The sequence below is a fragment of the Oncorhynchus masou genome, chromosome 30, assembly GCF_036934945.1.
Source record: "Oncorhynchus masou masou isolate Uvic2021 chromosome 30, UVic_Omas_1.1, whole genome shotgun sequence".
NCBI classification, from domain to species: domain Eukaryota; kingdom Metazoa; phylum Chordata; class Actinopteri; order Salmoniformes; family Salmonidae; genus Oncorhynchus; species Oncorhynchus masou.
The window spans coordinates 3,066,291-3,081,958 of NC_088241.1; the positions used below are offsets into that span (position 1 = coordinate 3,066,291).

The window sequence follows — 15,668 nt, forward strand, 5'->3', positions numbered from 1 at the left end:
CACCTCATCTTTTCATTTGATTGTCAGTCAAATCCGGTTTGTTACTCGTTGTTGTATCGACGAAAAGAAATATGGTACTAAGGATACACGTATACAGAGATATTGTGACTTATTTCAGTACGTGTCTCTCACACAGCTAAAATACTTTCTTCATATGGTCGAGCGCCCTCTGCTGTCTATAAGCAGTATCGGCCATTCCTGCTGTCCCATTTCAGTCTGTTCCCTCCACTGTAATAACTGAACCTCTCCCTCTCTACGTAATCCTACGTGAACTTCGGCAGGAGAAAGTTTTGGGGCGAAAACGTAGCCCTGTCTGTGTGGAATGGGTGTATGTTAATCGGCCTTTGGAAGAAAATAACTTGACATTTTGGCTTGATAAATGGATTTTAACAAAGCTTTGCGGCGCTGTAGAATTGTATAGCCCATTGAAGTGCCGAAGCGTTTGTTCCAACTTTCGTTTTTAACTTGTAGCGTTCTGTTTGATTTTTCTCGGACCAAAAGAGACATTGGGGGAGAACCGTATTTACCGGTGACAGTTTTCAAGGGAAAGGGAAAACAAGCGGATTTTATGCTAAAGAAAAGCAGAAACTCCCCAGGATAAATGAGAGTATAATTTTGACCTTCGTGTATGTTGAGCAATACTTTTTAAGGCATTTCTTAAACGTTACAAATAAGTGTAAGAAGAACATTGGAAAGTGTACTGGTTTTGTAAAGGGTCATAGTTTCTGATAATTCACCAAAAACTTTGAAAGACATTATGGCGAAGAAGTACGACTTCCTTTTCAAATTATTACTCATCGGAGATAGTGGAGTGGGGAAAACATGTCTGATTATTCGATTTGCTGAGGACAACTTCAACTCAACCTACATATCAACTATCGGTATGTAGCCGAGCTCTACGAAATCTCATTTAATCGGTTAAATCCTAATCGGCCCCAAAATATTCAGCCACCCTTTAAATTTGTCATTGCTGATATAGGCACCATTATATCAGCAACATATAATGCCACGGTCTTATCACTTTCACCACGCAGTTATCTCACGTTTCCAGTTCTGCTGTGTTCATGTCTCTACACGTCTCTATCGCTGTCCTTCTATAGCTCAATCTGATATCCCTATTGTAGTTCACCTACATTGTTGCTGTGCTGCTGTTTCTATATCTCCATATATATATATCTCCATATCCCCCTCTCCCCTCCCCCACTTTACCCAGAGGGTCCACCTACCCCATTCCTCCTATCTCTTTTCAGTCTCTCGTTATCAGAAAAATGGTTGTCCTCCCTTGGAATTCACAGTTTAAGACGCCCATCTTCTCTGTCCTCTCTCCGTCCCTGTCCTGCAGGAAACCCAGACAATAACAAACCCAGAGACTGTGTGTGTGTGTTTGTGTGTGTATATATATATATATATATATATATATATATATATGGGGCAGAGCTAGACAGACTTTACTATCCCAGTGAAAGTTTGATGAATTGAGAATGCCTGTCTCACCCTCCATGCATGTCAAAATGGTTTAATTGGCATGACCTATATTTGCTGCACTGTGTGTGGGAATTTAACTCATTGTCTTCCCTCCCTTCCTGTCGACCTCCTCCCTCCCCTCTCTCTGTCATCCTCCCATCCTTTCTTCAGGCATCGACTTTAAAGTAAAGACGATAGACGTGGAGGGAAAGAAAGTCAAACTGCAAGTCTGGTAAGAGAAGAGGATCCAGGCAAAGACAGAATGAAAGGTCCATTTAGGACTACTGTTTCCATTTAGGACTAATGTTTCCATTTAGGACTACTGTTTCCATTGAGGACTACTGTTTCCATTTAGGACTAATGTTTCCATTTAGGACTAATGTTTCCATTCAGGACTAATGTTTCTATTTAGGACTACTGTTTCCATTTAGGACTACTGTTTCCATTTAGGACTACTGTTTCCATTTAGGACTAATGTTTCCATTCAGGACTACTGTTTCCATTTAGGACTAATGTTTCCATTTAGGACTACTGTTTCCATTTAGGACTACTGTTTCCATTTAGGACTACTGTTTCCATTCAGGACTACTGTTTCCATTTAGGACTACTGTTTCCATTTAGGACTACTGTTTCCATTTAGGACTACTGTTTCCATTTAGGACTACTGTTTCCATTTAGGACTAATGTTTCCATTTAGGACTACTGTTTCCATTGAGGACTACTGTTTCCATTCAGGACTACTGTTTCCATTTAGGACTACTGTTTCCATTTAGGACTACTGTTTCCATTTAGGACTACTGTTTCCATTTAGGACTACTGTTTCCATTCAGGACTACTGTTTCCATTTAGGACTAATGTTTCCATTTAGGACTAATGTTTCCATTTAGGACTACTGTTTCCATTTAGGACTAATGTTTCCATTTAGGACTACTGTTTCCATTGAGGACTACTGTTTCCATTTAGGACTAATGTTTCCATTTAGGACTACTGTTTCCATTCAGGACTACTGTTTCCATTCAGGACTACTGTTTCCATTTAGGACTACTGTTTCCATTTAGGACTAATGTTTCCATTCAGGACTACTGTTTCCATTCAGGACTACTGTTTCCATTCAGGACTACTGTTTCCATTCAGGACTACTGTTTCCATTCAGGACTACTGTTTCCATTTAGGACTACTGTTTCCATTTAGGACTAATGTTTCCATTTAGGACTACTGTTTCCATTCAGGACTACTGTTTCCATTTAGGACTAATGTTTCCATTTAGGACTACTGTTTCCATTTAGGACTACTGTTTCCATTTAGGACTACTGTTTCCATTTAGGACTAATGTTTCCATTCAGGACTACTGTTTCCATTTAGGACTACTGTTTCCATTTAGGACTAATGTTTCCATTTAGGACTACTGTTTCCATTCAGGACTACTGTTTCCATTCAGGACTACTGTTTCCATTTAGGACTACTGTTTCCATTTAGGACTACTGTTTCCATTTAGGACTACTGTTTCCATTTAGGACTACTGTTTCCATTTAGGACTACTGTTTCCATTTAGGACTACTGTTTCCATTTAGGACTAATGTTTCCATTTAGGACTACTGTTTCCATTTAGGACTACTGTTTCCATTTAGGACTACTGTTTCCATTTAGGACTAATGTTTCCATTTAGGACTACTGTTTCCATTTAGGACTACTGTTTCCATTTAGGACTACTGTTTCCATTTAGGACTACTGTTTCCATTTAGGACTACTGTTTCCATTCAGGACTACTGTTTCCATTTAGGACTACTGTTTCCATTTAGGACTACTGTTTCCATTTAGGACTACTGTTTCCATTTAGGACTACTGTTTCCATTTAGGACTACTGTTTCCATTTAGGACTACTGTTTCCATTTAGGACTACTGTTTCCATTCAGGACTACTGTTTCCATTCAGGACTACTGTTTCCATTTAGGACTACTGTTTCCATTGAGGACTACTGTTTCCATTTAGGACTACTGTTTCCATTCAGGACTAATGTTTCCATTTAGGACTACTGTTTCCATTTAGGACTACTGTTTCCATTGAGGACTACTGTTTCCATTTAGGACTACTGTTTCCATTCAGGACTAATGTTTCCATTTAGGACTACTGTTTCCATTTAGGGCTACTGTTTCCATTCAGGACTACTGTTTCCATTCAGGACTACTGTTTCCAATTAGGACTACTGTTTCCATTCAGGACTACTGTTTCCATTTAGGACTACTGTTTCCATTTAGGACTAATGTTTCCATTCAGGACTAATGTTTCCATTTAGGACTACTGTTTCCATTTAGGACTACTGTTTCCATTGAGGACTACTGTTTCCATTGAGTACTACTGTTTCCATTGAGGACTACTGTTTCCATTGAGGACTACTGTTTCCATTGAGGACTACTGTTTCCATTTAGGACTACTGTTTCCATTTAGGACTAATGTTTCCATTCAGGACTAATGTTTCCATTCAGGACTAATGTTTCCATTTAGGACTACTGTTTCCATTCAGGACTACTGTTTCCATTCAGGACTACTGTTTCCATTTAGGACTACTGTTTCCATTTAGGACTACTGTTTCCATTCAGGACTAATGTTTCCATTTAGGACTAATGTTTCCATTTAGGACTACTGTTTCCATTCAGGACTACTGTTTCCATTCAGGACTACTGTTTCCATTTAGGACTAATGTTTCCATTCAGGACTACTGTTTCCATTTAGGACTACTGTTTCCATTCAGGACTAATGTTTCCATTTAGGACTACTGTTTCCATTTAGGACTAATGTTTCCATTTAGGACTACTGTTTCCATTCAGGACTAATGTTTCCATTTAGGACTACTGTTTCCATTTAGGACTACTGTTTCCATTTAGGACTACTGTTTCCATTTAGGACTACTGTTTCCATTTAGGACTACTGTTTCCATTTAGGACTAATGTTTCCATTGAGGACTAATGTTTCCATTGAGGACTAATGTTTCCATTTAGGACTACTGTTTCCATTTAGGACTACTGTTTGCTGCTCTCGAAGAGTGATGACAGTTATGGGACCGACACACAGATTTTATTCAACTCCTCGTGTGTTATGGACGTGTGTCTACTTCTCTTTCTCAGGGGAAAGAGGAACCTCCCTTTTTACCAAAACAACCAACTGTTTATGACAGGGTTTTCTGTTCAAATGTCACTCAAAGGGTCACCACTCACTGATTGTAGTACAAGACCTTAAGAATGTAAGATTGTGATTTTATTTGTCGTGTTAGACTAAAGGCATGCAACCCAGTATGCAATAGCTGCAATATACACTACAAATCAAATCAAATTGTATTTGTCACATGTGCTAAATACAACAGGTGTAGCCCTTACCGTGAAAGGCTTACTGACAAGCCCTTAACCAACAATGGAGTTCAGGAAATGTAGGGGGACAATGTAAATAGTCCTGGTGGCCATTTGATGAATTGTTCAGCGGTCTTATCGCTTGGGGGTAGAAGCTGTTAACTTTTTTAGCCTTTTGGTCCTAGACTTGGCGCTCCGGTACCGCTTGCCTTGCGGTAGCAGAGAGAACAGTCTATGTCTGGGGTGACTGGAGTTGTTGACAATATTTTGGGCCTTCCTCTGACAGAGCCTAGTATAGAGGTCCTGGATGTCAGCAAACTTGGCCCCAGTGATGTACTGGGCTGTACACACTACCCTTTGTAGCGCCTTACATTCAGATGCCGAGCAGTTGCCATACCAGGCGGTGATGCAACTGGTCAGGATGCTCTTGATTTTTTTTATTTTAACTTTATTTAACTAGGCAAGTCAGTTAAGATAAAATTCTTATTTTCAAAGACGGCCTAGGAACAGTGGGTTAACTGCCTTGTTCAGGGGCAGAATGACAGATTTTTACCTTGTCACCTCGGGATTTGATCATGCAACCATTCAGTTACAAGTCCAAATCTCTAACCACTAGGCTACCTGCTGCCCGAGGGTGCAGCTGTAGAACTTATTGAGGATCTGGGGACCCATGCCGAAAAGGTGTTGTCGTGCCCTCTTCACAATTGTCTTGGTGTGTTTGGACCATGATAGTTTGTTGGTGATGTGGACACCAAGGAACTTAACTCTCGACCCGCTCCACTTCAGTCCCGTCAATGTTTTTGGGGGCCTGTTCGGCCCTCCTTTTCCTATAGTCCACAATCAGCTCCTTTGTCTTGCTCACATTGAGAGAGAGGTTGTTGTTCTGGCACCACACTGCCAGGTCTCTGAACTCCTCCCTATAGACCATCTCATCGTTGTCGGTGATCAGGCCTACCACTGTTGTGTCGTCAGAAAACTTAATGATGGTGTTGGAGTTGTGCTTGGCCATGCAGTCGTGGGTGAACAGGGAGTGCAGGAGGGGACTCAACATGGGCCCCAGTGTTGCGAATCAACATGGCAGATGTGTTGTTGCCTACCCTTACCAACTCGGGGTGGCCTGTCAGGAAGTCCAGGATCCAGTTGCAGATGGAGGTGTTTATTCCCAGGGTCCTTAGCTAGTGATTAGCTTTTTGGGGCACTGGTGTTGAACGCTGAGCTGTAGTCAATGAACAGCATTCTCACATATGTGTTCCATTTGTCCAGGTGGGAAAGGGCAGTGTGGAGTGCAATAGAAATGACATCTGTGGATCTGTTGGGGTGGTATGCAAATTGGATTGGGTCTAAGGTTTCTGGCATGATGGTGTTGATGTGAGCCATGACCAGCCTTTCAAAGCACTTCATGGCTACCGAAGTGAGTGCTACGGGGCGGTAATCTTGTAGGCAGGTTACCTTCGCTTTCTTGGTCACAGGGACTATGGTGGTCTGTTTTGAAACGTGTAAGTATTACAGACTCAGTCAGGGAGAGGTTGAAAATGTCAGTGAAGACACTTGCCAGTTGGTAATGCTTTGAGTACACGTCCTGGTAATCCATCTGTCCCTGCGGCCTTGTGAATGTTGACCTGTTTAAAGGTCTTGCTCACATCGGCTACAGAGACCGTGATCATACAGTCATCCGGAACAGCTGGTGCTCTCATGCATGCTTCAGTGTTGCTTGCCTCGAAGCGAGCATAAAAGGCATTTAGCTCGTCTGGTAGGCTTGCGGTGACCAAAAGCATGTGGGCGGGCACCTGTTTGTTGAACATATCATTCCAGATTCATGGGCATTAATATGGGGGTTGATGTCAGGGCTCTGTGCAGGCCAGTCAAGTGCTAACACACCAATCTCAACAAACCATTTTTGTATGGACCTGGATTTGTGCACGGGGGCTTTGTCATGCTGAAACAGGAAAGGGCCTTCACCCAAACTGTTGCCACAAAGTTGGAAGCACAGAATCATCCAAAATGTCACTGGAACTAAGGGGCCTAACCCGAACCACGAAAAACAGCCCCAGATCATTATTCCTCCTCCACCAAACTGTACAGTTGGCACTATGCATTGTGGCAGGTAGCTTTGTCGTGGCATCAGCCAAACCCAGATTTGTCGGTTGGACTGCCAGATGGTAAAGTGTGATTCATCGTTCCAGAGAACATATTTCCACTGCTCCAGAGTCCAATGGCAGCTAGCTTTATACCACTCTAGCTGACGCTTGGCATTATGCATGGAGATCTTAGGCTTGTGTGAGTCTGTTCGGCCATGGAAACCCATTTCATCAAGCTCCCGATGAACAGTTCTTATGCAGAGGCAGTTTGGAACTTGGTAGTGAGTGTTACAACAGACAATTTTACACGGTACGTGCTTCAACACTCAGCAGTCACGTTCAGTGAGCTTTTGTGGCCTACCACTTCATGGCCGTTGTTGCTCCTAGACTTTTCCACTTCACAATAACAGCACTTACTGTTGACTTGGGCAGCTCAAGCACGAACTGACTTGTTGGAAAGGTTGCATCCTATGACGGTGCCACGTTGCCAAGTCACTGAGCTCTTCAGTAAGGCCATTCTACTGCCAATGTTTGTCGATGGAGATTGTATGGCGTTGTGCTCGATTTTTATACACCTGTCAGCAATGGGTGTGGCTGAAATAGCCGAACCCACTAATTTTAGAAGAGATGTTCACATACTTCATATATAGTGTATCTCTGGCATATGTCACTGAGTACACTGAGACATTGACTGGCAAGGCCTTTGGTGTAGGCTATGACTTCACCTATGTTTTATCAGTGAATGCCAGTGAGTTATCATACAGTCAGACATGAAGTCTGAAGCAGCCATAAAGAGTTTATTGAATTGGCATGAAACATACGCATGTCTCATCTCTGTGGATTCCACACCCCTGGTAGAAGTTGTCCTTTGATACAGGATCAGGTTAGCCTCCCCAAATCCTGACTTGAGCCGCTAGGGGGGATATGCTGTACTGACCATCACAGTGGGCTGCTGAGGGGAGAATGGCATGAACGGAGCAAATGGAATGGCACCAAACACCTGGAAACCATGGAAACCATGTGGTTGATGTATTTGTTATCGTTCCACTTATTCCGCTCCAGTCATTAGAACGAGCCTGTCTCCCCCAATTTAAGGTGTCACCAACCTCCTTTGCTGACCATAGCTCAGTGTGTAGGTGGGGAACTTGTACGTTCTGTGCTGTGAGAACATTAGTGTGACCATAGCGTAATGTTTTTGCAGAAGCGTGGATAAATGATGTGCTGGACACGCCTGTGTGAAGGCTGTATAGCTCTGGATATGTATGTGTAAACACTGTACTCTTTGAATTAGGTGCTGCATTAGAAAAACAGGAAATGTGTAGAGAAAGAACAGACACATCTGCAGTAGTTTCAGTGCTTACTACAGATGTAGGATCTTAATTTGATCATGCTTTTGTTGCTGAGAATCTTCCTGCAAAGCATGAAATGCAAACTTGCAGTGCATTTGATTTTTAAAAAGGGTTCTAAAATGTGTAATTTCCACTTTCAGACTTGATTTACCTGTATGGAAAATGTATCAACCTCTACAAAAATGTCCATTAATTATGATCCACATAATAATTCACATTTCCTGTTGCTGCAGGATTATTTTCCTGCTGTAGCAAACTGGCTCCAATTAAGATCCTACATCTGTACTCCAGGGTGTTCAAAGAGCTACTTTTTGAAGAAGGTGAAACATTTTCCCTAATGTATTCTGTTTTCAGGGACACAGCAGGGCAGGAGAGGTTTAAGACCATCACTACAGCCTACTACAGAGGAGCTATGGTGAGTCTCTCAACTCTCTCAATCAGTTCACACGTGATTTAATCATCTACACCTGTCTAAAACTGTGAGCACAATCAGAATGTGGACAAGATCAGGACAAAAGGGGCATCTTAGCACCATGCATAAATGGGCCTTCTCTCTCTCTTCACCTTTGAAGATATGAGAACATTATGGGTGTAAGGTTATGACTGGAACTATTAGTATCAAATTTCTTACATCCATCAGGTTGATTTTGAATTGCACAATGTTTTATTTTTGTCTGACTCATGTCTCCCGTGATCTCTCAGGGCATCATCCTGGTGTATGACATCACAGATGAAAAGTCCTACGAGAACATTCAGAACTGGATGAAGAGCATCAAGGAGGTGACAGGGAAACACAGACTGACTGTTGACAGGGAAAAACACCGACTGACTGTTAACAGGGAAACACAGACTGACTGTTGACAGGGAAACACAGACTGACTGTTGACAGGGGAACACAGACTGACTGTTGACATGGGAACACAGACTGACTGTTGACATGGGAACACAGACTGACTGTTGACAGGGGAACACAGACTGACTGTTGACAGGGGAACACAGACTGACTGTTGACAGGGGAACACAGACTGACTGTTGACAGGGGAACACAGACTGACTGTTGACAGGGGAACACAGACTGACTGTTGACAGGGGAACACAGACTGACTGTTGACAGGGGAACACAGACTGACTGTTGACAGGGGAACACAGACTGACTGTTGACAGGGGAACACAGACTGACTGTTGACAGGGGAACACAAGACTGACTGTTGACAGGGGAACACAAGACTGACTGTTGACAGGGGAACACAAGACTGACTGTTGACAGGGGAACACAAGACTGACTGTTGACAGGGGAACACAAGACTGACTGTTGACAGGGGAACACAAGACTGACTGTTGACAGGGGAACACAGACTGACTGTTGACAGGGGAACACAGACTGACTGTTGACAGGGGAACACAGACTGACTGTTGACAGGGGAACACAAGACTGACTGTTGACAGGGGAACACAAGACTGACTGTTGACAGGGGAACACAAGACTGACTGTTGACAGGGGAACACAAGACTGACTGTTGACAGGGGAACACAAGACTGACTGTTGACAGGGGAACACAAGACTGACTGTTGACAGGGGAACACAAGACTGACTGTTGACAGGGGAACACAAGACTGACTGTTGACAGGGGAACACAGACTGACTGTTGACAGGGGAACACAAGACTGACTGTTGACAGGGGAACACAAGACTGACTGTTGACAGGGGAACACAAGACTGACTGTTGACAGGGGAACACAAGACTGACTGTTGACAGGGGAACACAAGACTGACTGTTGACAGGGGAACACAGACTGACTGTTGGCAGGGAAACACAGACTGACTGTTGACAGGGGAACACAGACTGACAGTTGGCAGGGAAACACAAGACTGACTGTTGACAGGGGAACACAAGACTGACAAGACATGACACAGGCCAGAAAGAAACTGAGGGCAGCATTTTCTCAGGCCTCTAGGAAGGATTTGAAACAATAAAATGAGACATGAGCAACACTACCAGAGGGTCTCATGCCACTGTTTCCTTAGTCCTTGGTCAGTGATGGATGACTTTTAGAAAAGCACGAGGAGCAGAAATTATGTAGCGGTCTCTCCACTGACATTGGAGGCACAGTCCTGGTCCTCAATATAGAAACATGTTAACATTCTTTAGAAGAATCAGCCATTATGCACAGTGACATCAAACAACCCCTAGACAGACAGTCTTATGGAATGACTGTACAGGACATTAAACAACCCCTAGACAGACAGTCTTATGGAATGACTGTACAGGGCATTAAACAACCCCTAGACAGACAGTCTTATGGAATGACTGTACAGGACATTAAACAACCCCTAGACAGACAGTCTTATGGAATGACTGTACAGGGCATTAAACAACCCCTAGACAGACAGTCTTATGGAATGACTGTACAGGACATTAAACAACCCCTAGACAGACAGTCTTATGGAATGACTGTACAGGGCATTAAACAACCCCTAGACAGACAGTCTTATGGAATGACTGTACAGGACATTAAACAACCCCTAGACAGACAGTCTTATGGAATGACTGTACAGGACATTAAACCACCCCTAGACAGGCAGTCTTATGGAATGACTGTACAGGACATTAAACAACCCCTAGACAGACAGTCTTATGGAATGACTGTACAGGACATTAAACAACCCCTAGACAGACAGTCTTATGGAATGACTGTACAGGACATTAAACAACCCCTAGACAGACAGTCTTATGGAATGACTGTACAGGACATTAAACAACCCCTAGACAGACAGTCTTATGGAATGACTGTACAGGACATTAAACAACCCCTAGACAGACAGTCTTATGGAATGACTGTACAGGACATTAAACAACCCCTAGACAGACAGTCTTATGGAATGACTGTACAGGACATTAAACAACCCCTAGACAGACAGTCTTATGGAATGACTGTACAGGGCATTAAACAACCCCTAGACAGACAGTCTTATGGAATGACTGTACAGGGCATTAAACAACCCCTAGACAGACAGTCTTATGGAATGACTGTACAGGGCATTAAACAACCCCTAGACAGACAGTCTTATGGAATGACTGTACAGGACATTAAACAACCCCTAGACAGACAGTCTTATGGAATGACTGTACAGGACATTATTGTGATTGACCAGACTTCTTATTGCCATCTGTAAACCACAGTAACAAGGGTTACATTGAGACTAGATGTTAGTCTGTTTTCTAGGGGGGTTCCTTTAGTGAATAACGGGGCATACAACTGCACTCCCAGAAACATGTTTACATTTGTTTGCAGAGTTAACAAAGATAAGTTCAAAGTGAACATATTCAAATGAGTTCATGATTTCCCATCTGAACCAAGAGTTAGACGTGGCTCCAATTTAGAGCTGAATTAAAGCCTCTCCTAGAGGGTGCTTGGGGAGGCAGAACTAAGGGCAGAAGATGAGGGATACATCATTGAAATATAAAATGGATGCCAACTCCCTATCTTTTATCCCCCAGAATGCATCAGCGGGGGTCAGCCGGATGTTGCTAGCTAACAAGTGTGACATTGAGGCCAAGAGGAAGGTATCCAAGGAAACGGGGGAAAAGGTGAGCCTCAACCATTTTTATGATCATTGTTTTGATTATGAAGTGTTTTCTTTCAATGATATTGACACTGATGTGCAGATGTTAGTGATGGATGAATGGATGTGTGGATCATTGGGCGAAGAGCTCCGACTTTTCAACCTGAAGATCACTGGCGTCATGATTTGACCTCGTATTTTTCTGAGTTTCCAGTTGTTTTGAACGTGGCATAAACACTGCTGATTAGGAGAGGGAAGTGACATCATATCCTGCTGTAATCACACTTGTCTTCTGTTGTTGACAGCTGGCAAAGGATCATGGGATCAGATTCTTTGAGACCAGTGCAAAGGCCAGCATCAATGTCGATGAGGTGAGATAAATATGTTATTTTAGATATTTTATTTATGTCCTTTATTCAATCACAGAGTCTGTCTTTATCTGGTCCTTTATTATGCATTTCACATGGGGAATATGGGCGATATGTTGTCCTTTTCATACAGGTTACATGTGCCACATAGCCTAATAAATCCCCATACCCCCTCTCACCTACTGTTACCCTTTCTCTGCCCCTCTCTCCCTCCACCTCTTCCTGCCTCTCTGTAGTCTTTTATGGCTTTGGCTCGAGATATTCTACTGAAGTCCAGCAAGAAGCCGGGCCCCACAGGTCGGGAGGTCAAAATCACCAACGCTGAGAAGAAATCCTCCAAATGTCTCCTACTGTAGAGGCAGAGCTGGCCTGTCCTTGCTGACTCTTCGTTGCCCGAGGGAACTATCACATATAGGAACAATATTATTACAAAGGAAAGGGTTTCAAAGGCGCAATCCACAAGTTCTCTGTCCCCTGTGGCAACAAGATCAATTTCATAAACTATTGACTTGAGAAAAAATACAAATGTTTTCATTTACTTCCCCCTCCCCTTTAAAAAGTGCTAACTACACTTTTTTTTAAACCAGAAAACAAACTTCTGGATTGCACTTTTAATGACCATGTAACTATGTTGAGGTGGTCCAAGGGCATTTTACAGAGGAATATCCAGTGGTTTGTTTAAAGAATAGGATGAACACCACCTTGATTTCAACCAAAACATGTTTTGTATCAACTGTCTTCAATCTCCTGCAATTGCTTTGTTGTCTTGGTGACTGACTGATTGACATGGTATGTTTACACTCCACCAGAGCCATACAGAGTTCAGGAAAACATTTTCCATGTTGGCTCCACATGTTCCATGACACAACATTCCAAAATGAATTCCTTCTACAATGATCTGTTGAACTAGATTTTTTGAAACCAACATGGTGGTCGATCAAATTCTAAATCCCAAACTGAGTTTGCTGAACTCTGTAATCCCATGGCTCTGGACTTCACACTGTAGAGTGGTGGTGCACAGCTCCTTAATGGAACAAGAGTCTGCTGTGTTTCATTCTATCTCTCTATTTCAGAGGAATTGTTTTTCCTTGATTAACCAGGAACATTAACAAGTGACCTTTCAGTCAAACTGCCAATCGCATTCTTGCTTTTTGATTGAACAGTTGATGTAACAGTAGATTGTCTCGAGAGTGTAATCACTGGGCTCCTCGGATGGAAATGAGTTCCTGATGGAGAGACAAGATCAAAAAGCAGCAGGTATTACTGTAACATTAAAGGTAACTACCATAATGGGGACCCTCGAGGACCTGAGTTGTGCATCGCTGCCATAGAATCACTTTTCAGTGTCCTAGCCAAAGAATTTGAATTAGGACAACACACAGACAGTCCTTTCCATTTGTTTTATTTCTATGTTCATAGCAGCTCATAGTGTTTAGGAGGAGCACAGGGGGCATTCTAGAGCGTGACGGAAGTTTAGATCTATATGCTGTAACTATGGTGATGGTACATTATGCTCTTAAAGGGATAGTTCACCCTAAATTGTAATTTTGCCTGTGTTTTCCACACTACGTAAAGATGAGTGATCTGGGTTGTGAATGTTGTAAACTATTCTTCTACTACATAAAGTGTGGTACATGGATTGACTAAGGATGTGGAAGAGGGAGACAGGGAAGTGCAATATGAGAGGAGAGGAGTGATGAGAGAATGAGATGGATAGATGAAGCAAGGGAACAAAAACAGATGAGTAAAGCAAGTGTCATAGAGACAGGGATGGAATGATGCTGATGAGAGTTGGACATAGAGGGACGAGATGTTCTCTTTTTTGCTGATAGACATACTGACCCTTTCTGATCTGATAGACATACTGACCCTTTCTGATCTGATGGACAAACTGACCCTTTCTGATCTGATAGACATACTGACCCTTTCTGATCTGATAGACATACTGACCCTTTCTGATCTGATGGACATACTGACCCTTTCTGATCTGATAGACATACTGACCCTTTCTGATCTGATAGACATACTGACCCTTTCTGATCTGATGGACATACTGACCCTTTCTGATCTGGTGGACAAACTGACCCTTTCTGATCTGATGGACATACTGACCCTTTCTGATCTGATGGACAAACTGACCCTTTCTGATCTGATAGACATACTGACCCTTTCTGATCTGATAGACATACTGACCCTTTCTGATCTGATAGACATACTGACCCTTTCTGATCTGGTGGACAAACTGACCCTTTCTGATCTGATAGACATACTGACCCTTTCTGATCTGATGGACAAACTGACCCTTTCTGATCTGATAGACATACTGACCCTTTCTGATCTGATAGACATACTGACCCTTTCTGATCTGATAGACATACTGACCCTTTCTGATCTGATGGACAAACTGACCCTTTCTGATCTGATAGACAAACTGACCCTTTCTGATCTGATAGACATACTGACCCTTTCTGATCTGATAGACAAACTGACCCTTTCTGATCTGATGGACAAACTGACCCTTTCTGATCTGATAGACAAACGGACTCTTTATCTCATGCACCTGTTCAACAGCTTTGTTAAAAAAAGAAACACCCTTCCTTCCTCTTTCAGACAGACCAGGGCCCTGGTCCAATGCACCCCTGGAGGTAATCACTGATGTACTACTGGATAGATTTGCAAATATATCTCTCCATATATCATTTACTGTACTGTGGTTGGACAAGACTTCCACCTTGATACTCTCACCAATCCAAACGTGTCAGATCAGTGATCACTGAAGGAAGGAATGATGTCTCTTCCCATGCCAGACACTACATAATCATTACTGTGCCAGCAAGCTTCTCTGTCTATGGGTTCATTTCAATTCTCTAAAGTGGCTTCCACTGGGAAGAAGCTACTCCAGACTATTACGATGATGCACCCTGTGTGTTTACTCTGATATCTCACTGTCCCCTCCCTCACCTTTCCTCTTTTCCTTCACACACATGTTCACCCCATCCACCATTCCTTGTCTGATCAATTATCTTATGATCAATGTATTTTACATACGCGCTGCTTAGCCTATTCAATAAAAGACTGTCAAAAAGAAACCTTTTGTTTTGTAGGCTTATACATGTTGGTGCATCACTCTTGTCTTTCCCACTAAAATAGTGTATCTCAGCCTACAGGAATCAGTGCATTGTCTCCCACTCTCCAAACCTTCACAGTTTCATGAATAAATCAAACAGCCCCCCCTGAAGAGCATTGCTGCATTTTTACACTATGACAATACCAGCTGGGCAAAATGTGTCCTTTAATGGCTTACATAAATGTTCTTGTTGAGCCCCTAACCCTTCTTCCCCCTGGTATGTATAGGCCTATATAAGAGATGAGGATGGAACCAAAGTGAAACATAATGTAACATGCAGACAGTCCTATAGTGTGAGACGTGTATAATAGTGAACTACAACTGCCTATAGTCCTGGGACTACAAACTTCCTGGAGGCCTCACAGTGCAGTGAAAT

The 15,668-nt window shown here is 42.7% G+C and overlaps 1 protein-coding gene across 1 annotated transcript; it reads left to right on the plus strand.

Annotated features, from left to right (window-relative positions):
- The first annotated feature begins 208 nt into the window (after positions 1-208).
- LOC135521801 (ras-related protein Rab-13) lies at positions 209-15,254 on the plus strand. Its single transcript, XM_064947537.1, has 7 exons — positions 209-881; positions 1,636-1,696; positions 8,587-8,647; positions 8,935-9,012; positions 11,733-11,822; positions 12,103-12,168; positions 12,402-15,254. Exons 1-7 carry the CDS (start codon positions 758-760, stop codon positions 12,519-12,521), a joined length of 600 nt encoding a protein of 199 aa, XP_064803609.1. The 5' UTR covers positions 209-757; the 3' UTR covers positions 12,522-15,254.
- Positions 15,255-15,668: the final 414 nt, after the last annotated feature.